The 21,232-nt window shown below is 49.6% G+C and overlaps 1 protein-coding gene across 2 annotated transcripts; it reads left to right on the plus strand.

The window, feature by feature from the left end:
* The first annotated feature begins 14,123 nt into the window (after nt 1-14,123).
* C1H1orf210 (chromosome 1 C1orf210 homolog) lies at nt 14,124-18,106 on the plus strand. Of its 2 annotated transcripts, none has more exons than XM_001173258.5 (3): nt 14,124-14,423; nt 16,611-16,727; nt 16,872-18,106. In XM_001173258.5, the coding sequence occupies exons 2-3, from the start codon at nt 16,709-16,711 to the stop codon at nt 17,192-17,194; spliced, it is 342 nt and encodes a 113-aa protein (XP_001173258.1). In that variant the 5' UTR covers nt 14,124-14,423; nt 16,611-16,708; the 3' UTR covers nt 17,195-18,106. The 2 variants fall into 2 exon arrangements, with proteins under 2 accessions (XP_001173258.1, XP_513373.1); XM_513373.7 differs by having other exon boundaries at nt 14,125-14,529.
* The last annotated feature ends 3,126 nt before the right edge of the window (nt 18,107-21,232 follow it).

Genomic DNA, 21,232 nt, shown 5'->3' on the forward strand with positions numbered 1-21,232 from the left:
ACCACTGGCAGTTCCCAGAACGGAACAAGACCTGTAGGTACAGAACGCCCACGAGGAGGCCCTTCCAGGGAGCAGAGGGAGCAACCGTCGGATGGGCAGCCTTGCTGGTTAAATCGATGACCCCTCTGACACAGAATGGAATGGTTGGGATGGATGAGACTTGGTGTCAGTTTAGGTGACTTAGGTCTGGAAATACAAACCCTCCCCCTGGGCCTGGGACATCTTCCCAGAGTGTGTTCTGGGTGAAGGCTTCATTCTCCTCTGAATGCACTGGGCTCACATTCACTTTTCTCAGGAGGCTGGGTCCCTGCAGCTTGGTTGAGCTGGTTTAGGCCCAGGGCTCTTCTGAAGCACCCTGAAAAGTCCCAGGAGACGCTTTGACTCCTGGAGTAGCATAGAAAAGGATCGGGAAAGACCTCCCTACTGATGTGTGACCCACAGAGACTCCCATTCCTGGGCCTGAGGCTGGGAGGAGCTTTCTCTAGACAAGGCTTTGGGTGGGATGGGAGTAGGAGCAGGGGGAGAGTGGTGGATGCCTTAGACTTCAGCTCATCCTGGTGCCAGACCTTTGAATCTGGAACGAAAAAGGAGCTGGAAAGTGCTGGGACTGTTTGTATGGCAGGATTCACTTTTGTGGAACTTTTCCTTTGGTTCTTGGAAGACCTGGGGGGCCTGATGTCATTTTGCAAATGTGTGGAGAGCACTTAGGCAGCATTCATTCTTGTTGGAAGTGACACAGATATTGGCACAGGTATTTGCTTTGAATGGAAAAGTTTGAGACTGCAGGATGCTGGCACATGCAAAGACTCTGAGCCCATCTGCCCTCCCCACTCTCAACTGGGAAAAAAAACTGATAATAATGATCTGTACAAAAATAAAATGTTAATGGAGTTTGTACACAAGAATTTGTATTATAAAACAATATCCTACAAGTGTAAAAGTATTTTTACATGTGTTGAGATTATGCTGCAAGGAATTTAAATAGCATCAGTTTACAAACAATATGTCCCAAATGAAATATTACTGCACAAACAAATTTTGAGTGGGTTGTGTATACATCTGCTGTTGCAGATGTATAAGAAGACTTAAGCCATAATGCACATCTTGAAGTCTCAGTCACTGGAAAGTTATAGGCCAAAAATAATGCAAATATGAAGTTCTACACATTGGAGGGTTAACCTCCAAACCCAAAACAAACTGAATTGATAATGATAGAGTTAAACTCAAGGCGCCAGGTCAACTCAAGGTAATTTATTTTTTAACAGCCGGGCTCAGTGGCTCACACCCGTAATCCCAGCACTTTGGGAGGCCGAGGCGGGCATATCACTTGAGGCCAGGAGTTCGAGACCAGCCTGACCAATGTGGTGAAACCCTGTCTCTACCAAAAATGCAAAAATTAGCCGGGCGTGGTGGCGCGTGCCTGTAATCCCAGCTACTCAGAAGGCTGAGGTAAGAGAATCGCCTGAACCCGGGAGGTGGAAGTTGCAGTGGAGCCGAGATCGCGCCACTGCACTCCAGCCTGGGTGACAGAGCTAGACTGCCTCTCAAAAATAAAAATAAAAATAAAAAAACTCTTCCTCACTACCATACTCACCTATCAGTTTGGCAGAAGTCTGGGAGTTTTATAACACACTGTCTTGGCAAGGTTGTGGGGAAATAGGCATGCTCTATATAGGCATGTTGATGTAATTCTGATGGAGGGCAACTTGGGAATATCTGTCAAATTCATGAACACACGTATCCTTGACTCACAATTGCATTCTTGGGAATTTATCCTGCAGATATGCTCCCACAGTACAAAATGTCATGGTTATTCATTGTAGCATTATATGTAATGGCAGAAGATTAGGACCAATTCCTGTGTCAATCAATGGGGAAATGGTTAAATAAATTTTGATGTAGCTATACCGTAAAATATAACAGCTGTGAAATTAGTTGAAGAAACTCTCCAAGTCTATGTACTGGTTTTTAAAAGCTCTCTAAGACATACTAATTAGTAAGTGATAAAAAGAAGGTACTGAAGTGTATATTGTATGTTAGCGTTTGCCTAAAAAAGAAAAAAATAGGAATATATATTCATACTGCATGTACAGGTTGAGTATCCCTTATCCAAAATGCTAGGGACAAGAAGTGTTCAGATTTCAGATTTTCTGAATTTTGGGATATTTTCATATACATAATGAAATATCTTGGGGATAAGACCAAAGTCTAAATATGAAATTCATTTATGTTTCATGCATACCTTATACACATAGCCTGAAGGTAATTTTAAACAATATTTCATATGATATATATGACCCATCACATGAGGTCAGGTGTGGATTTTTCACCTGTGGCATCACAAAGTGTTCAAAAAGTTTCAAATTTGGGAGCATTTCAGATTTCACATTTTCGGATTGGGGTGCTCAACCTGTGTTTGCACAGGGTGAATATCTGTTGTGGTATTAAGTTCCACTTTGGAGGGAGTGCTCATTTGGAAACCATTCAAAGAATTTTTAAAAAATTTTTCTTTTATGTTAGTAAAGGTCCATCCCCTGTGGCCACCCCAGCGGGTTGGACTCACTGTTCTCCAAGTGACCGTCATGATCAAGAGGGACAGGAAAGCCTGACTCTCCAAGTTCCACTCATTTCCCTTAACAGGTGGCTCAGACAACAAACTGCTTTATGCCCCTTAGAACATTCATTTGGGTCTTTTGTGTGGCTTCTTACAATGCCCTTAGGGTTTTAGACCACATGTAAATACACGTGGAAACATTTGACAGACTCTTAAAAATGTCTATGAATTTGATTTAATTTTCTCTATAGACAAACTCCATAGTCTTCTTGCAGAAATGATGCTCAGTTGAGATCCATTTGGGTGAAATTGTTATGCAAATTATGCATAAAAAAGCTGGTGAAATTTGGGACTGGATCAATAGAGGATGACTCAGGGGGGAAAGAATGAACCTCTCTAAGTTGCTCCCCAAAAATGAAGTCAGGGCTATCTGAATTAAAGTGTCAAATTGGTACTCTTCTAAGTAACAGAGACCTCTCCCAATTAAACTTGCCAGACTGGGGTGGGTTACATGGGTGACCATGCAATTATTTTTCAAAATAGTGAGAGGCCCGGCACGGTGGCTCATGCCTGTAATCCCAGCACTTTGGGAGGTCGAGGCAGGCAGATCGCCTGAGGCCAGGAGTTCAAGACCACCCTGGCCAACATAGTGAAACCCCATGTCTACTAAAAATACAAAAAGATTAACCGGATGTGGTAGCACGCGCCTGTAGTCCCAGCTACTTGGGAGGCTGAGGCACAAGAATTGCTTGAACCCAGGAGGCAGAGGTTGCAGTGAGCTGAGATCATGCCACTGCACTCCAGCCTGGGTACAGAGTGAGACTTTGTCTCAAAAAATAAAAAAGAATAAATAAAAGATAAACAGTGAGAGTCCCATCTTTGCTTCTTAAAGTCAAACTATTATATATAAACTATGTGAAGTAGAATGCTGCTTTGTTTTGCTCAGTGATTTTAAAGGGAAGGGGTAGTTGCAATTTTCCTCCCAAATTACATTCCTATGTTCTCCTGAAGCATGCCCTTGTGTCTTGGCTCCTAGAATATTTTGAAAAGTATTTAAGATATTTCTTTGTTATGTGCGACTCCAAACGCTGGCATCTTTTTATATGCCATAAGTGCCTTAACTCTCTGTACTGTTTGTCACAATTGCTTTTCGAAGAACCAAGTAAATGCTGCCCAAACAAATTAGAAAGTTTTCTTTTGGTTGAAACAAGCAACACTTTAACCCAATTCCTAAGTTCTGCCTTTGCCTGAAATTGACTTTACTGATAAATCATTCTTCATACTGATCAGCAAAGAGAGGAAAAATATCTTGTTGTTGTTGTTGTTGTCCAAAAAAAAAGAAAAGAAAAAGAAAGTAATTCTTTTAAGATTTTGTTTAGGTTAATAGTAACAATGGTTGGTACTTTCACTTAACTTCAGCAGCAACTAAAGCCATATTGTCAATTCAAAAACAATTTTTGTTGTTCTTCCAGGAAATAACTCTGTAGTGAGAGGAAGTTTGCAGTAAATGCTTTTGGAGCATGAGGCTGAGGCTGTGTCCCTGAAGCTAGTGTGTGTGTGTGTGTGTGTGTGTGTGTGTTTTCACTCTAGTCAGAAAAGACGTGCCAGGTGTTTGTGACAAGCTGTGATGAGGACTGGAGATTACTTGGAATCCATTGTGTTCTTTTCCTTGTTGGAAAAAGAAAGCTTCTAAAAACAAGCCCTTATTTAAAGGAAGCCCCAGTTAATTCAACAAGGCTCTGAAAGAAGTCCCTTTTATAGAAACTGTTTGACAAAGGCCATTTGGCCCAGAGGAGTCCTGTGAGGTCAGAAACTGAAATCAACCCCCACATAGGGTTCAGGCAGTTAGAAGCTCAGAGTGTACTTAGTAAAGCATAACAAACTTTTACCCACTTTGGTCAGAATGGAATTTACCCAGCAATGCAGAGTCTTATGCTAGAACACCAACAAACCTCAATTATAATGGCTAACAGTTGCTACAGGTTTACAGGTGCCGGGAAAAGGTGATGCCTACACCTTATGGACTCTCAGCCTTTTGAGATGGGTGTCACTATTATTATTATTATTATTATTGTTGTTATTTTGAGATGGAGTCTCGCTCTGTCACCCAGGCTGGAGTGCAATGGCACAATCTCGGCTCACTGCAACCACCACCTCCTGGGTCCAAGCCATTCTCCTGCGTCAGCCTCCTGAGTAGCTGGGATTACAGGCTAATTTTGTATTTTTTTTAGTAGATACGGGGTTTCTCCATGTTGGTCGGGCTCAGGCTCGTCTCGAACTCCCGACTTCAGGTGATCCGCCCTCCTTGGCCTCCCAAAGTGCTGGGATGACAGGCGTGAGCCACCGCACCCAGCCGGGTGTCATTATTATTATCCCCATTTTTCAGATGAGGAAACAGATGCATCCTCAGGTTAGTTAAGTGATGGTGTTCAGCTTTGACCCCAGACAGTTTGATCCACAGCCAGAGAGCTTAACTATGCCCAAGGCCTGTTAGACTATACTACCTAGACAGGAAGAAGGCCAGCACATCCAGGGAGGCTGCTTTCATCTGCATGTCATCCCTCAAACTCTTAAAAATGATTGAAGAAAAAATCCTTTTGTATCCAGCATGCATCTGAAATTTTATTCTGGAAAACAATGAGCTCAACTCTGTGCTGTGTGATGATGGAGTGGTGCCCTTTAAAAGGCAAGGGCTGACCAGGAGAGATGGGCAGGCATGAATTTTAAGGATGTCTTGCCTTTAAGTTCCATCAGGTCCTTGCTTTACCTTAGGTCACTCTGAAATCCTAGAAGAATAGCACACCCAATAGCACATGACACAAGTGACTCATTGTCCTTCTGCCTCAAACAACAGCAGCCTACTTAGCATACAAAACACATTTTATGAGACAAAGCTGGCTCGGGCCACAGCCACGCATTCTTTGCAGGAGCCACACATGGGGGCTGCTTTCTGGTTGTTCAATCTTACTTTGTTTATTTATTATTATTATTATTATTATTATTATTATTATTATTACTATTACTTTAGAGACAGAGTCTCGCTCTATTACCCAGGCTGGAGTGCAGTGGCGCAACCATAGCTCACTGCAGCCTCGAACTCCTGGGCTCAAGCAATGCTCCCACCTCAGCTTCCTGAGTAGCTGGGACTATAGGTGTGTGCTACCACCCCTGGCTTCAATCTTACTTTGAGGATAAGAGGTAGTGACAACACAAGTCCATTAGTGCTCATGATGCATGATTTATTTCGTGGTGACACAGGGTTGATGAGGAAAGGCTTGAAGGCAGTGTCTCAACTCTTCTTTCCCTAGCCCTTTCTCCCTGAAGGCATATTGGTGCTTTGCCAGCTCCACCCTTGCCCGCACCCTAAGGAAGGGACACTGGCTCCCACTGGGGAGTTGGAGTGAACTATGGCACCAGCACACAGGTGTGGGCTTCCTGCTCCCCTGGGGAGAGACCTTTCCTACAGGCTTAAGTGGTGCCTGCCCCCAGAGGATTTCTCTATGGGAACTGCTCCAACACCCCTGGAGTCTCAGAGCTGGGGGTCTCAGGTGGGCACCAGCTTTCCTCCTTTCCCATTTCTAACAGGGCCCCCATGAGAAAGCAAGAATGTGGCAGAGATGACTGTTGGTATTGCCGGGGCCCAGGGAGGCAGGGCTGGGAGGGGCAGCGTGGTGGGGCAGCTCTGTCCAGTGGGTCTACGGCCTCTGGCCAGCTGCATGGACACAACATCCTCAGGAGAGGGTGTGGTAGTCCCTGGCAGGCCTGCTGAGCTCTGTTCTTGCGAGACCTGGCTACTCCAGAGATAATAACCAAGGGGATTCATAGACTGCCATCGTTACACCATGCATGTGTGATATCTAATTATCTTCCTAGGTCAGATGTAGTGAGGTGGAGCTGGTGGCTTGGGAAGAAATTGTCCCATGAACCTGAGGTTAGATCCCATGTGGCAGCTCCATGACATAATCACACTGGAGTTTCAGGGTGGTGTGGTTGGTGACCCATGAGGCTTGGTGAGCTCTCGCCCTCAGGGTTTCATGGCATACATGGCTCTGGATAGGCTGGTCTCCTCCTGAAGAAGTGAGGAAACCTTAGAAGTTGTGTCTCAAAACATTCCTTAGTCTCAGTCTCCTGGGAAGCTCCACTGCGATAGATCCTTTGAGCTGACTCAGGGAACTGTGACTTCTTAGGGATAACTGGCTCAGAGGGCTCGTTTTCACCAAGCTTCAAGCACAGCCCTCAGTGGGACTTCCAATGCCAGGGCATGTCTAGGAGGTCAGGGAGGGCAGACTAGGAATAGGGAAAGGCAGCCTTCTGGGAAGGTGGAGTTTGAATGAAGGAGGAAGAGTGTGGTGTCCCTAAGGACAGTCCTAAGTCCCAAGAAGGGGCTAATTCCTCTCTGGGAGGCTGGGGCTGGAAGAGGCCGGAAGCCTGGGAAATGGGCAGCCTTCCTCCAGAGGCTTACAAAGAGAAGGAAGGTGTCCTCTACCGATTCAAAAGGGGCATGTGCTTACAACAGAACAGAGGTCCCTGTACACAGAGTGGAAAGTGTTAACACCAGTTCCTTTTTTTTTTTTTGAGACAGAGTCTCATTTCCAGGCTGGAGTGCAGTGGTGCGATCACAGCTCACTGCAGCCTCGACCTCCAAGGCTCAAGCGGTCCTCCTACCTCAGCCCCCTTGATAGCTGGGACTACAGGCACACATCACCATGCCTGGCTAATTTTTTTAAAAATTTTTTATTTTTGTAGATACGGGGTTTTGCCATGTTATCCAGGCTGATCTCCAGCTCCTGAGCTCAAGTGATTGGCCTGCCTCAACCTCTCAAAGTGCTAGGATTACAGGCATATGTCACCACGCCCAGCCCATAACACCAGTTCTTAATCTGGAGCGAGCAAGTGAGTTGCCTGGAATTCTAACCATTCATTCATCCAATAAGTTTTTATGGAGCATCTTATTAGCATCCGGCCTGTGAGCATATCTGTGATTGGGTGCACACATGCATTTTCCTGCATTCATCGGCTTCTCAGAAGGGCTCTGCAGCTACCCTAAGACAAAGGCCCTCAGGCTAGAAGTCCCATCTGCTGCAGGGAGGGCTTGTGTCTGATGCAGAAGGGAGCAGGTGTGGGGAGGGGCTAGGGCGCCTCGGTTTTTTGCCTGCTCAGCACCCATTCCCTGATCTTCTGGTGGCAGCATCCTGAGTTTTCTTAGGAAATATAATCACATTTTTTTTTAAAGGAAGTGATTGCGATGTGTCACTCCAAAGATTTTGAGGAGTCCAACACCTGGATGATCAGTTTTACTCATAGGAGCAGAGGAACTTAGCTGCTGCGCCACTGAAAAGGTGCTGGACTGAGAGTCAGAAGCCTGAGTTTGGATTCTAGCTCTGCCACTGATTAACAGAGTTTTTCAGAAGTTATCTACAGACCTCTGATTTTGAAGGTTGAGTTAATCGTGTGCTTTGGATAAGAGCAAAACCATCACTGGTCTGTAGACTGCACCTTGGGACCACTCCATCGTTCATATCCTAGGACTTGTCTTTGTCAACAACTGCACGCAGCCAGGCGCGGTGACTCAGGCCTGTAATCCCAGCACTTTGGGAGGCTGAGGTGAGAGGATAGCTTGAGGCCAGGAGTTTGAGATCATCCTGGGCAATAAAGCAAGACCCTGTCTCCAAAAAATAAAATAATTAGCTGGGCGTGGTGGCACAAGCCTGTAGTCCCAGCTACCCGGAAGGATCGCTTGGGCCCAGGAGACAGAGGCTGCAGTAAGCTATGATCGTGCCACTGCACTCTAGCCTGGGATAAGGTGAGACTCCGTCTCTTAAATCAAACAAACAAACAAACAAACAAAACCTGCAGGCCAGGCACAGTGGCTCATGCCTGTAATCTCAGCACTTTGGAGGCCGAGGTGGGTGGACCACGAAGTCAGGAGATAGAGACCATCCTGGCCAACATGGTGAAACACAGTCTCTATTAAAAATACAAAAATTAGCTGGGCATGGTGGCGCGTGCCTGTAATCCCAGCTACTCGGGAAGCTGAGGCAGGAGAATCGCTTGAACCAGGGAGTCGGAGGTTGCAGTGAGCCGAGATCACGCCATTGCACTCCAGCCTGGTGACAGAGTGAGACTCTGTTTCAAAAAAAAAAAAAAAAAAAAAACCAAAAACAAAACAAAACTGCATCCCTCGTGTAACTTCAATTTCCTTCTGCCACCATCTGCCCACCACCTCCTGTTTATCTATTTTTTCTACTCACTCTCTCTAGTACACCAGCAACCCATCCTAAAATCCATCGATCCTACCACCTTTTTGGGTTCTCTGCACCCCTCTGTACCCACTTCCCCCTTTAACCTGACCAGATACTGTGGACCATCATTACAACCACTCCCTTGCCTACAGCTCAGCTCCCTTGCCCACTCCCTTCTTGCTTTATCATATTTGCCCAGCAAATCCCTAATCTTGGTGAAACCCCTCTTTCCATCTTCTCCCCACCTGCACTTGGAGGGACTAGAAAAGGAAAAAACTCAGACACCCTAACTGACCATGCCCATCTACCTTAAAGGAGGCCTGAGGCTGTCTGGCAAGCCCATTACACGCCTGGGCCCATTCTCTCTGCCATGCACTGGGGTGATGAATTCACACCTTCTCTTCTCTTCTCTTCTTCAGCCTCAGCACCCCCTTCCTGCTGTTCACTCAGCTGAGGACACTGCTTCTTATTTCTCAAGAAAAACAGAAGCCATCAGGGGAAAGCTTCCTAAGGCTCCCGTCACAGACCTAGTGCATTTTACCTGTCTAAGCCACCTTCCTCCTTTGACTCAGAGGGACTCTGCTGCTCCTGTCCAAGGCCGACCCTCCCCGTGCACTTGACCCCACCCTCTCGATTCCTCAGGGACTCCACACTTGCCTTGTCCCTTCTCTTCCTTTGGCATCATCGATTTCCAGTCTCTCTTGGCTTATTCTGGCCAGCATTACACACATGGTCTAACAGCTCCTCCCCTTAAAGCAAAATCCTCCCTTAGTCCCACACCCCTCTCCAGTGTCAGTCCCATGTCTCTGCTCCTTTTATAGCAAAATTCCTTGGAGGTGTGGTCTCCACTTCCTCTGGTCCCATACTTATGCTTCACTCCAATCAGGCAGTTGTCCCCAGAACACTCTCTTGTCTCTTAAAACTGCTCTTGGCTGGGTGTGGTGGCTCACACCTGTAATCCAAGCACTCTGGGAGGCTGAGATGGGTGGATCACGAAGTCAGGAGATCAAGACCATCCTGGCTAACATGGTGAAACCCCGTCTCTACTAAAAATACAAAAAAATTAGCTGGGTGTGGTGGTGGGCGCCTGTAGTCCCAGCTACTTGGGAGGCTGAGGCCGGAGAATGCTGTGAACCCGGGAGGCAGAGCTTGCTGTGAGCTGAGATCACGCCACTGCACTCCAGCCTGGGCAACAGAGCAAGACTCCATCTCAAAAACAAAAACAAAAACAAAACAAAACAAAAAAAACCCTGCTCTCATTGCTAGGCATGGTGGCTCGCGCCTGTAATACCAGCACTTTGGGAGGTCGAGGTGGGCGGATTGCTTGAGGTCAGGAGTTCAAGACCAGCCTGGCCAACATGGTGAAAACCCGTCTCTTCTACAGAAATTAGCCAGGTGTAGCGGCACATGCCTGTACTCCCAGCTACTTGGGAGTCTGAGACAGGAGAATCGCTTGAACCTGGGAGGCAGAGGTTGCAGTGAACTGAGATCATGCCACTGCACTCCAGCCTGGGCTACAGAGCAAGACTCCGTCTCAAAAAACAAAAACAAAAACAAAAACAAAAAAACCTCTACTCTTGTCAAGGTCACTGGTGATCTCCACTTTGCCAATTTCAAAGGTCAATTCTCACTCCTTATCTTCACAAACCTTCCTGCAGCATTTGACTAACCAAGCTAGCTAAGCCCTTGCCCTTGAAATGCTTTCTTCCCTGGCCAGGACGGTCCCCGTATTTGCCTCCTACCACGTGGACCCCTCCCTGGTCTCCTTTCCTGCTTTTCCTCCCTACCCTGACCCCTACTTCTGGCACATCCCAGGGCTCTTCTCTCTCTATACCTGTCCTTGAGGATCTCATCCAGATGCCTGGCTTTGAAAATCATCTACATTTTGTTGGTTCCTAAGTGTATGTTTCTAGTCCCCACCGCCTGTTGCATCCAGGCCACTTGATGCTACACTCTACTTAGGATGCTACCGGATAGCTCACAGGCATCCTACGTGTCCAAAACTGAAGTCCTAGTTTCCCTCCCAAAGCTTCCCTCCCAGACTCCTCCCACTTCATTAGACGACAGCTCCAGTCTTCCAGCTGCTCAGGCCAAAACTTTGGAGTTATTCTTGAATCCTTTCTTTTTCTCAAGCCCCACATTTAATCAGCCAGTCATGTCAACTTTGCCTTCAAAATATATCTGGAGTCTGAGCACTTGTCCCCACCTCCACCAGACTTCCTGGCTGCCACATGTCCTTTCCCCTAGATGATCGCAACAGCCTCCTAACTGGCCTCCTGCTTCTACCCTGGCCTCCCCTGGTCCGTACTTCATGCAGAAGACAGACAGTTTCCTTTACAATGCAAACAGCAGTCCTCTGCTCAAACCCCCAGTGGCTTCCCATCTCCCGGAAAGATCCGATGAGGCCCCTCAGGAATAGCTCCTGATATGCACCTGGTGTAGACCCTTGGATCTGCACCCCTCTTTCTGCACTCCATCAAGCGGCCGCCTTGTTGTAGCTGAACAAGCCAGCCGTGCTCCCGCATCTCAGCATTTGTGCTGGCGGTTCCCTTTGCCTAGAATGCTCTGCCCCCAGATATTGGCACAATCGCTGTCTCACTCTTAGCCAGATCTCAGCTCAAACATGCCCTCTTCAGTGAGTCCCCTCTTCTGACTATCTAAAGTAGCACCCGCCTCTCATGTTCACATGGAGCTATCATGAAGCTGTTTTCTTCCCAACATTTACTGTTATCTGAAATAATCTTATTTATTTGTTTGCGTATTGTTCGTCTTATCCACCAGAATGGAAGCTTTATGGCGGCACAAATTGTCCCAGAAGCTAGCACAGAGCCTCTGCATGGTTGTCAGGGCTGCCACAGAAGGTTGTAAAGGTTGTTCACTGCATCAGAGCTCCTGGCTGAGGAGCCGCGGGTGCTGACACCCAGTCTGCCCTCTGTTCTCCATGATGTGGGGCCATTCAGCAGATAGCCATCTGCTATTTAGCAATGTGTGACATATGGGCTGGCTGTGACTCTGGTGGCCATTCAAAAAATATTCATTGAATAAATTACTGAATGATGGATGAGCAGACCCTCTGCTTGTTTTCCTCTGCAGGACTTCATACCAATTACCTTCTCACAGCCTCATTTTCCTTTTCTGTTAAGGGGACAGTTAACATCTATCTCATAGCATGGTTACAAGGATTAAGTGAAATCGTTCATTAAAAAGCTGGCACAAATATGATTCCATTTATATGAAATATCCAGAACAGGCAAATCCATAGAGACTGAAAGCAAAGTAATGGTCGTGAAAGGCCAGGGGGAAAGGGACATGGGGAATACTGCTTAACTGGTCAGGGGTATCCCTTTGGGGTGATGAAGAAGTTTTAGAACTAGAGTGATGGTTGCATGACATTATGAGTGTGCTAAACACTACTGAATCGTGTGCCTGGAAATGGCTAACATGGGGAATTTTATGTTATATGAATTAGGTTATGGTATATGAGCACCTTAATTTAAGAAAACCTGGCACAGTGTCTAGGACGCGCTAGGTGCTCAATGAATATCAGTTGAATCTCATGATTTCCTTGCTTCAAAAATAAAGTAAAACCCTAAGCCCTCCTTGGCACCTCATTGCCCCATCCAGGATAATCCTTTCTTTCCTCAAATTTGTTTCAGAAGGGTATACTGTTGCCATTTTAGATATGGGGGATATGATGGAAACAAGACAGATGCAGAGTCCATTCCCAAAGTTTACAGGTTGGCAGGGAAACTAAAGAGAAAATCACACCCCACATGTTCAGGGATATAGGGGAGAAGGGCCACCATCTGCAGGGGTGCAGTGGAGAGTGGGGAAGGCAGGAGTCCCAGGAGAAGGGAGCAGAGCCTGCAGAGCCAGGGAGATGAGAGGGCATGGTGAGTTCTGGGAATAGAAAAGAGTTTGGTGGCTGGGCGCAGTGGCTCATGCCTGTAATCCCAGCACTTTGGGAGGCCAAGGCGGGCAGATTGCTTGAGGTCAGGAGTTCGAGACCAGCCTGGCCAACATGGCAAAAACCCGTCTCTACTAAGAATACAAAAATTAGCTGGGTGTGGTGGCACATGCCTGTAATCTAGCTACTCAGGAGGCTGAGGGAGGAGAATCGCTTGAACCCAGGGGCTGGAAGTTGGAGTGAGCTGAGATCGCACCACTGTACTCCAGCCTGGGTGACACAGTGACTCTGTCTCAAAAAGAAAAAAAAAAAAAGAAAGAAAATAGTTTGGTGTAGCTGCAGCAGAGGAGGCAGGAAAGGTGGGAAGGGATGGCCCTGAGGGTTCAGATTTCATCCTAAGATCTTCAGGGCCAAGTGTGAACTGGCCCCCACCTTCCAGCCACAGTTCTACCGTGCCTTGTTTGCATCCCCTCTCTGTACCCCCCTTTTATTTTTTTGAGACAGGGTCTTGCTCTGTCGCCCAGGCTGGAGTGTGATGGCGCAATCATGGCTCACTGTAGCCTAAAACTCCTGGGCTCAGGCAGTCCTCCCCCCTCAGCTTCCCCAGTAGCTAGGACTACAGGTGAGCATTACCACGCCCAGCTAATTTTTGTGTTTCTAGTAGAGATGGGGTCTCCCTATGTTGCCCAGGCTGATCTCCGCTCATGGGCTCAAGCAATCAACCCGCTTTGGCCTCCCAAAGTGCTGGGATTACAGGCGTGAGCCACCATACTTGGCCTCTCTGCAGCCCTTGCTCCCACTGTGCCCGGCCTGTCTTTGTGAATTCGGGGCCTCCAGGCCTTGGCGCGTGCGGTCCTTCCTCCCTTAGGTAGTTACGGGGAGCCTGCCCTGGGTCAGTACTGTGCTGGGAGCCACAGGCTGTCAAAGCCTGGCCCCACCCCAGGAGAGCGAATAATCACAAGATAATGAGGAATGCTGCGACGGTGGGTGCTCTGGGCATGGAAGAGTGGGGACTTGCAGGGTAGAGGGAGGGCTCAGGGAAGGTGATTCCTGAACTGGAGCTTGAAGAACAGGGGGCACCAGGCCCAGAGACGAGGAGTAAAGCTAAAGGGAATCAGAGAGCACCCGGGAGAGGTTCAGAGCCTGGCTTGTGGGGTCACGGGATCCTGAGATCCAGATGAAGGCTGAGCCCCCATCCAGATCCACCCCTCACCCCCTACACAGTTACACACACATTTGTAGGCAATTTGGGAGTGTTCTTGGTCCTCCTGGCTTTGCCTGGAAAGAATGCCCTCCCCACCCGCTCTGGTTCCAGCCCACCACCCTTACAGGCCTGCAAAGCTCCCTCTTCAACTCTGGACTTTGTACCAGTCACCGGACGTTCAGTTGTTTATCAACCTGAGCACCTGCCTGCTGAGGTGTCTGCCCCTCTAGGGCCCGCTGGACGCTTCTCTGGATCCCAGCTGTACAAACCCCAAGCATTGGGGGGTGAGGGTGAGGTCTACACCCATGAAGTTCTTGGCAAAAGCTTGGGGGAGAGGTAGAATGATCCCTCCCCACTGGAGGCGCTGCCGCAGCCCGCCCTCTGCCAGACCTGCAGCTTCAGCCCCGCCCACTGCCTCCGCAGGTGAGTCAAGCTCTGCCTTGACCCGCCCACCTGTCCAGGTTCTGCCGGCCCCAGCCGGAAGCTTACTCCGCGGATTGTGCACAGTTCTTGAAGGTGGGAACAGAGAAGGCCCGGGGGGGCCGGGGAGGGGGTACCCAGGCTCTGCACAGTACCCAAGGGGCTCCTGGCAGCAGGAAGGAAGCTACACATCAGAGTTGGGGTAGGTGTCTGTGCATGTCAGAGGGGGTGTTTGTTGGTGGAGGAAAGTGTGACCTGGGGGGAGGGGCTGTGCGTATGGGGGATGGGCAGATCAGTGTGGGCTGTGAGTTCAGAGGCCTGTTGGGGAGTGTATATGCACCCTTGGAAGGTTAGTGTGTTTGTGTGTGTCTTCTTGGGAAGAATTCACAGGGCAGGGAGGAAAGGAATAGGAATACAACCTTAGAAACGTCAGATTGAATTCAGTTCATTCCAGTGTAACACATTCTCATGTTTTGCGGACCTAGTACTAGGATGAGGCCCACAGCAGGCTGAGGAATGAATGAGCAGCTGACCTCTCCTTCCCAGGACGTCTCTCCCGCTCCCACCTGTATATTCACTCTCACGCTCCCCTCGTTAATTTCACAAGCACCACACTGAGGGGCTGAACGCCCAGCTCCCTGCAGCGCCAGGGTACAGATCCTTCAGCCAGCCGTTGCCCACGGGGAGCTGCCCGCCTAGCAATGACTGGTTCTGACTGGTGGTTGACTGGGCAGGATGGTGACAGGTCACCCAGGGTAGGTCCAGGGACAACCTCACAGGCAGGTATGGTCTGATTTGGCCTTGACAGACTGGCGCCCCAAAAACTGAGGAGGGCGTGGCCAGGGAGCAGGAGGGTGGGTGAGTGGGAGGAGGGCATGTGTGTCTGTCTGAAGTGCTGGGGAGGGAACTGTGGAGAAGCGGAAGAAGAGTTTGGCTTGAGGGCCGTGTGCTGGATTGCAAGGCACTGTGGGGCATGGGGAGATTTTGAAGGGATTTTAACCAGGCTAGTGATGGGGTCAGATTTGGGTTGTAGGCCCATCACTCTGTGGAAGAGACCAGAGGTGGGGAGCCCAGTTAGGAGATTATGGCTAGAGTACAAGAGGAAGGTGGCTTGGACTCAGCTGTGGCAGTGGGGTGGAGAAGAGGGTATTGTCATTCCAGAGATGTTTAGTGGAAGACATGATGGGGCTTGATGCCAGGTTGGATGTGAGGAGGTTGGGGGGTGGGTTTGAAGGCACTTGTATCAAAGAATATACTGGGGTACTCCCCTCAACTTCTCTCCTAAGTACTTCCCTAGCCCGGCTACTCTGCCCCCAAGGACTCCCCTGGTTCAGGTGCTCCACCGGCAGATATGCTCCTGCCCTAGCTGTTCGTCTGCCAGGTACTTCTAACTTTCATGCTCCTCCTCTAGATACTCCCCAGATTCAGGTGCGCCTCCTCCAGACACTCCTTTGATCCAGGTGCTCCTCCTACAGGTGTTTCCATGCCTGGATGATCTTCCTCCAGCTACTCCCCTAATTGAAGTGTTCCTCCTCTAGGTGTCCCCAGCCCTGGGTGATAATTTCCTGATTCAGGTGATCCTCATTTGGATACTCCCTGGCTTGAGCCTCCCTGTGGGGGCAGAGTGTGGGCCTCCTTTGAGTAGAGGTGAAAGGACAGGGGTTTGCTTGAAGGGCTGAGGGTAGAGGTGGGCAGCAGCGGCTTTCAACTTAGAAGGGCCAGGGCTGCTCTGGCTGTGTCCAGGGCCCCTGTCCTCAGTAGCAACTTGCATCTCCCTCCCCATATGTGGTTTCTGCTTTGGCTGAGTAGCTCCAAGCAATTGCTGTTTTCTGACCTTCGGGAGCCAGGACCCACCTCTGCCCCTGTCTCCCATCCTCAGCTTACCAAGCAGTGCAACAGACTGGGCTCTGGGTTCGAATCTGAAGACTTTAGTTGAGTCAGTTCACCTTTTTCAGCCTCAGAGCCCTCATCTATAAAGTGGGGATAATGTTTATACTTACCTTACTGGGTTTTGTGAGCATGATGCCTGGTGCTTGAATTATAAGGAATGCCCAGTAAGTTCTACAATTTATTTTTTTTTAGCAGCTTCCAGAGCCAAACCCTGTGATGGTCCCTTACAAATAGCCAGTTTCTGTAGGCTCAGCTTGTTTCTCTTCTGTGGAGAGCTGGTGTGGTCAGTTGTCCAGTCCCCAGAGTTTGTGCAGGGCTACCATGGCTGTGAGTGTGACCTGGAAAGTGCACCCTGTGACCATCCCTGACACCCATACCTATGTTATTTTCTAGGACTTGTGCCCTGGGGCTGCCTGGCATCTGGGGGCCTCCTCAGAGCCAGGGCTCTTTCTGGTTGAGGCTGAGACTCACTGGTGTCATCAGGCCCCTCCATGAATGAGACAAACAAAAGTGAGTGACAGTGGGAGGATGATGGGGGTGGGGGTCTTCCCCTTAGATGCTGGGGTTGGGGGAAGGACCCTACCTGCACTGCTCTTGGTTTCTCCAGGGAGCCCCCTCTGGGGCCCACCTATAATGCTGTCCCTTTCTCTGCAGCACTTGTGGGGCCTTCGGAGCTCCCCACAGCGTCTGCTGTGGCCCCTGGCCCAGGCACTGGGGCTCGGGCATGGCCTGTGCTGGTAGGATTTGTGCTGGGGGCTGTGGTCCTCTCGCTCCTCATTGCACTTGCTGCCAAATGCCACCTCTGCCGCCGATACCATGCCAGCTACCGGCACCGCCCACTGCCTGAGACAGGAAGGGGAGGCCGCCCACAGGTGGCTGAAGATGAGGATGATGATGGCTTCATCGAGGACAATTACATTCAGCCTGGGACTGGCGAGCTGGGGACAGAGGGTAGCAGGGACCACTTCTCCCTCTGAGCTCCCATCTTTGGACCCTCCCCACTCCCTCCATGCCTGACAGCTTAAGGACAGTGGTTATGACATGGGGGCCTTGAACCTCAGGGACAGAGGTGGCTGGGGCTTAAAGGTTGGCCAGGGATGGAGTAAACCCCACTTCCCTGACACTAGCCAGCAAAGTGACAATGACCCTCTCTTGCTCAATAACTCTCAACTGTTCCCTGCTGTTCTCAGGATAAAGCCAAACAAAGGCTTGAGTGTGGACATAAGGCCCTCTGTGATCATGCCTCTCGGCCTCTTGGTTTCTTTTCTTGCCTTCCCCTACTTTACTCTCGAAATAAATGTTATTCTCCCTCCCACCACTTCCCATGCAGTTTCCCCAGGCACCTTTGCTCACATTGGTCCCCCTGCCTCCGCTACGCTTCTCCTAAATCCTCTATGACTGTGATGGCCTGCCTACCTGCCAGCATTTCAAATATGCCCAGATGGTAACATTTGTGCAGGTGAAAACCAGTGCCAAGCTTCTTTTTTTTTTTTTTTTTTTCTGAGACGGAGTCTCACTCTGTTGCCCAGGCTGGAGTGCAATGGCACATCTTGGCTCACTGCAACCTCCGCCTCCTGGGTTCAAGCGATTCTCCTGCCTCAGCCTCCTGAGTAGCTGGGATTACAGGCATCCGCCACCATGCCCAGCTAATTTTTATATTTTTAGTAGAGACGAGGTTTCGCCATGTTGGCCAGGATGGTCTCGAACTCTTGACCTCAGGTAGTCCGCCTTCCTCGGCCTCCCAAAGTGCTGGGATTACAGGCGTGAGCCACCATGCCCGGCCAGCTTCTTAATGAAATATTTTCCTATAAATAAAGTGGGTAATCCGGTTATAATATGTTTTTCACAGGAATTAATAAATCTATTTTCATTTTGAATAAAAATAAAAAGCTGTCACTCATTTTTATTTTTCTTGAGCTGGGCTTTATCACTCAGAGCTAGAAGACACTGCTCAGATGCTCCCCCCTCCAAGACACCTTCCATGAGCCCTTCTGTAGTACTGTCCTGCCCGCATTTTGTTTTCATCTTTTTGTTTGTTTTGAGGCGGAGTCTTGCTCTTGTTGCCCAGCCTGGAGTGCAATGGCGCAATCTCAGCTCACTGCAAACTCCGCCTCCCGGGTTCAAACAATTCTCCTACCTCAGCCTCCTGAGCAGCTGGGATTACAGGCACCCACCACCACACCCAGCTAATTTTTGTATTTTTAGTAGAGATGGGGTTTTGCCATACTGGCCAGGCTGGTCTCAAACTGCTGACCTCAGGTGATTCACCCTCCTCAGCCTCCCAAAGTGCTAGGATTACAGGTGTGAGCCACCACACCTGGCCATCTTTTTTTTTTTTTTTGACACATGGTCTCTCTCTGTCACCCAAGCTGCAGTATGGTGGGGCTATCACAGCTCACTTTAGCCTCGATCTCCTGTGCTTAAGTGATCCTCCCATCTCAGCCTCCCAAGTAGCTGGGAATACATGCATGTGCCACTGCGCATGGCTAATTATTTTTTGTAGAGATGGGGTCTCACTATATCACCCAGGCTTGTCTCGAACTCCTAGACTTTAGTGATCCTCCCACCTCTGCCTCCCAAAGTGCTGGGATTTACAGGCTTATTTTAATCTTTATGACGGTTCGTACTTGCCTCTTACTATGCCTGCCCCCATAGCTAAACTGGGAGCTCCCTGAGGCCCCAGATTGTGTCTTATTGTGTATCCTCAGATTCTTGCACAAGGGAGCTAGTTTTAAGGTGGAAAAGACTTGAGTTAAGCTGTTTTTAATTGCAAGCAATAGAAAGGAGTTTGGGGGAGAGTCCTGGCTGTTGCATAGAATCAAAGGGACAGCAGGAAGCAGGTGGTCCCAGCAGCCAGAGGTCAGGCATTTCACCTCTAGCATCCTGTCGTTTAGGGGCACTGATGGGACTCTCTGTAACCAGGACTTCCAAACTCTCAATTCCAAGTTTCAAGTGCTCAGACAAGAGAATCAATTTGGCCCAGTTTGGGTCAAGTATACATAGGCTTAAAGCACAATCTGCTATGAGTGGGGGGCATGGTTTGGGGAGCCCATCTGTTTGTTCCAGATCATTCTCAGACAAGGGGCAGTTCTCATGAGCCAGGCAGCCACCCCCATGTGTTCCCCAAGTACAGTGTCAGCCTTTGAGGAATGAGCTGGTACAGAAGGAAAGTGAGGCATTGGCAAATGTAGTGAGGTGCTTGGGAAAGAGGCAGGAGATTGAAGAGGACTTGAGTGTCATATCTGAGGGGTGCCCATGGCAGTGAGGAAGCCCAAGAGTGGATCTGTTAGGGCCTTGGATGCCAAGCTCACACTTCAACCTGAGAGCAATGGAAGCTCATCTGTGGACTTTTTTTGTGCAAGGGCATGACATAATCATGATAGAAAAGTCATTCTGGCTGCTGTGCAGAGATGGATTGGAGGGGAGACACTGAGAGAAGGTAATAAGACCTGACTAAGGTGTGACATAGGAACAGACTTTGAGACAAGAGGGAGGAAGAGCTGATAGGACCTGTTGACTTTGGATATGGGGAGTAGGTAGGTATCAGAAAAACGCACCCTGGCTTCTGGCTTGGTTACTGGGTACATGGACAAAGAGCAGGTTGGGGCAATGGGGATTCGATGTTGGATACAGGATTTCCAGGGGAGATGCCTCGGGGCTGCTGGGTTCACAGGGAGAAGTCTAGTCTGCAGACACGGGCTTGGGAACACTTGGCACCAGGGTCATTGAGAGCAGGAATGGATGAGATCGCCAGAGAGGAGCAGAGCGGGAAACACATCTCAAGACTGTCAGCGGACCAAGCCCTGGCAGGGGAGTTGGAGGAAGCAGAGAGGAGGGAAGCCCAGCTCACATGACCCGAACCTGGCCATGGTTCCTGAGTCCAGAGATGGTCTGCCCCTCACAGGCCTGGGGAGAGCAGAGGCTGCCCCAGCCTGAGACCCTGGAGGAGGACCCCAGAGGCTGACCTAAGGGGCATGTCCTGGCCTACCAGGAAAAGCTGCTGCCCAGGCAGCTGAGCCTGCCCCCTGCCCCTGGGCTCCTTCAATTCCCACCACAGAGGAGCTGCCCTGCGTGCAGTTCTATGCTTGGCTGTCCCTGTTCTCCTGTACTCTTTGGGGCCTCAGTCAGAACCTCTGATGGACCCAGGAGAAGAAGGTAAGGGCCTGATCCCAGACTCGCAGTTGATTTTGCTGAGCCTATGCCCCACAGCGTGCCCGAGCCGGGGCTTCCCCTCAGAACCAGCTGTGGGTGGCAAGCCTGGCTGAGCAGGGCCCTGTAGTCACAAGAACCTTGGACCCTGTCCTTCAAGGCCTTGATTCCTTGGAGGAATTTCTTCCCACTGTGGTTTGCATGCCTGGCCCCAAGTGCAAAGAGGGAGCATGACCTGAGCCCACAGCCGCAAAGGGCTGGGGGTGCTGGGAACTTGGGATTCAGCCAGGCCCTCTCTGGTTTGGCCTCTTCTGGCTTCGGGTCCTGGCCCCGCCTGCCTCTGCCCCTGGCCCTGCACCTTGTCCTCCACTCCTTGGCAGCTGCCACTACCTACTCTGCCTTGGGAATCCCAACCCAGCTACCCACTGTCTCATCCTGCTGCCTCAAAGGCAAGGCTACATCCCTTGCACTGTGTGGAGGCCAAAGATGGAGTCACACAAAGCCACCAACATGACGTTTAAGAAACTCCAGCAGTAAGCCGGGTGAAGTGGCTCATGCCTGTAATCGCAGCACTTTGGGAGGCCGAGGCGGGTGGATCACGAGGTCAGGAGATCAAGACCATCCTGGCTAACACGGTGAAACCCTGTCTCTACTGAAAATACAAAAAATTAGCCGGGCATGGTGGTGGGCGCCTGTAGTCCCAGCTACTCGGGAGGCTGAGGCAGGAGAATGGCGTGAACCCGGGAGGCGGAGCTTGCAGTGAGCCGAGATCACACCACTGTACTCCAGCCTGGGCAACAGAGCAAGACTCAGTCTCAAAAAAAAAAAAAAAAAAAAAACACCAAAAAAAAAAAAACACTCCAGCA

Source organism: Pan troglodytes, chromosome 1, assembly GCF_028858775.2.
Source record: "Pan troglodytes isolate AG18354 chromosome 1, NHGRI_mPanTro3-v2.0_pri, whole genome shotgun sequence".
NCBI classification, from domain to species: Eukaryota; Metazoa; Chordata; class Mammalia; order Primates; family Hominidae; genus Pan; species Pan troglodytes.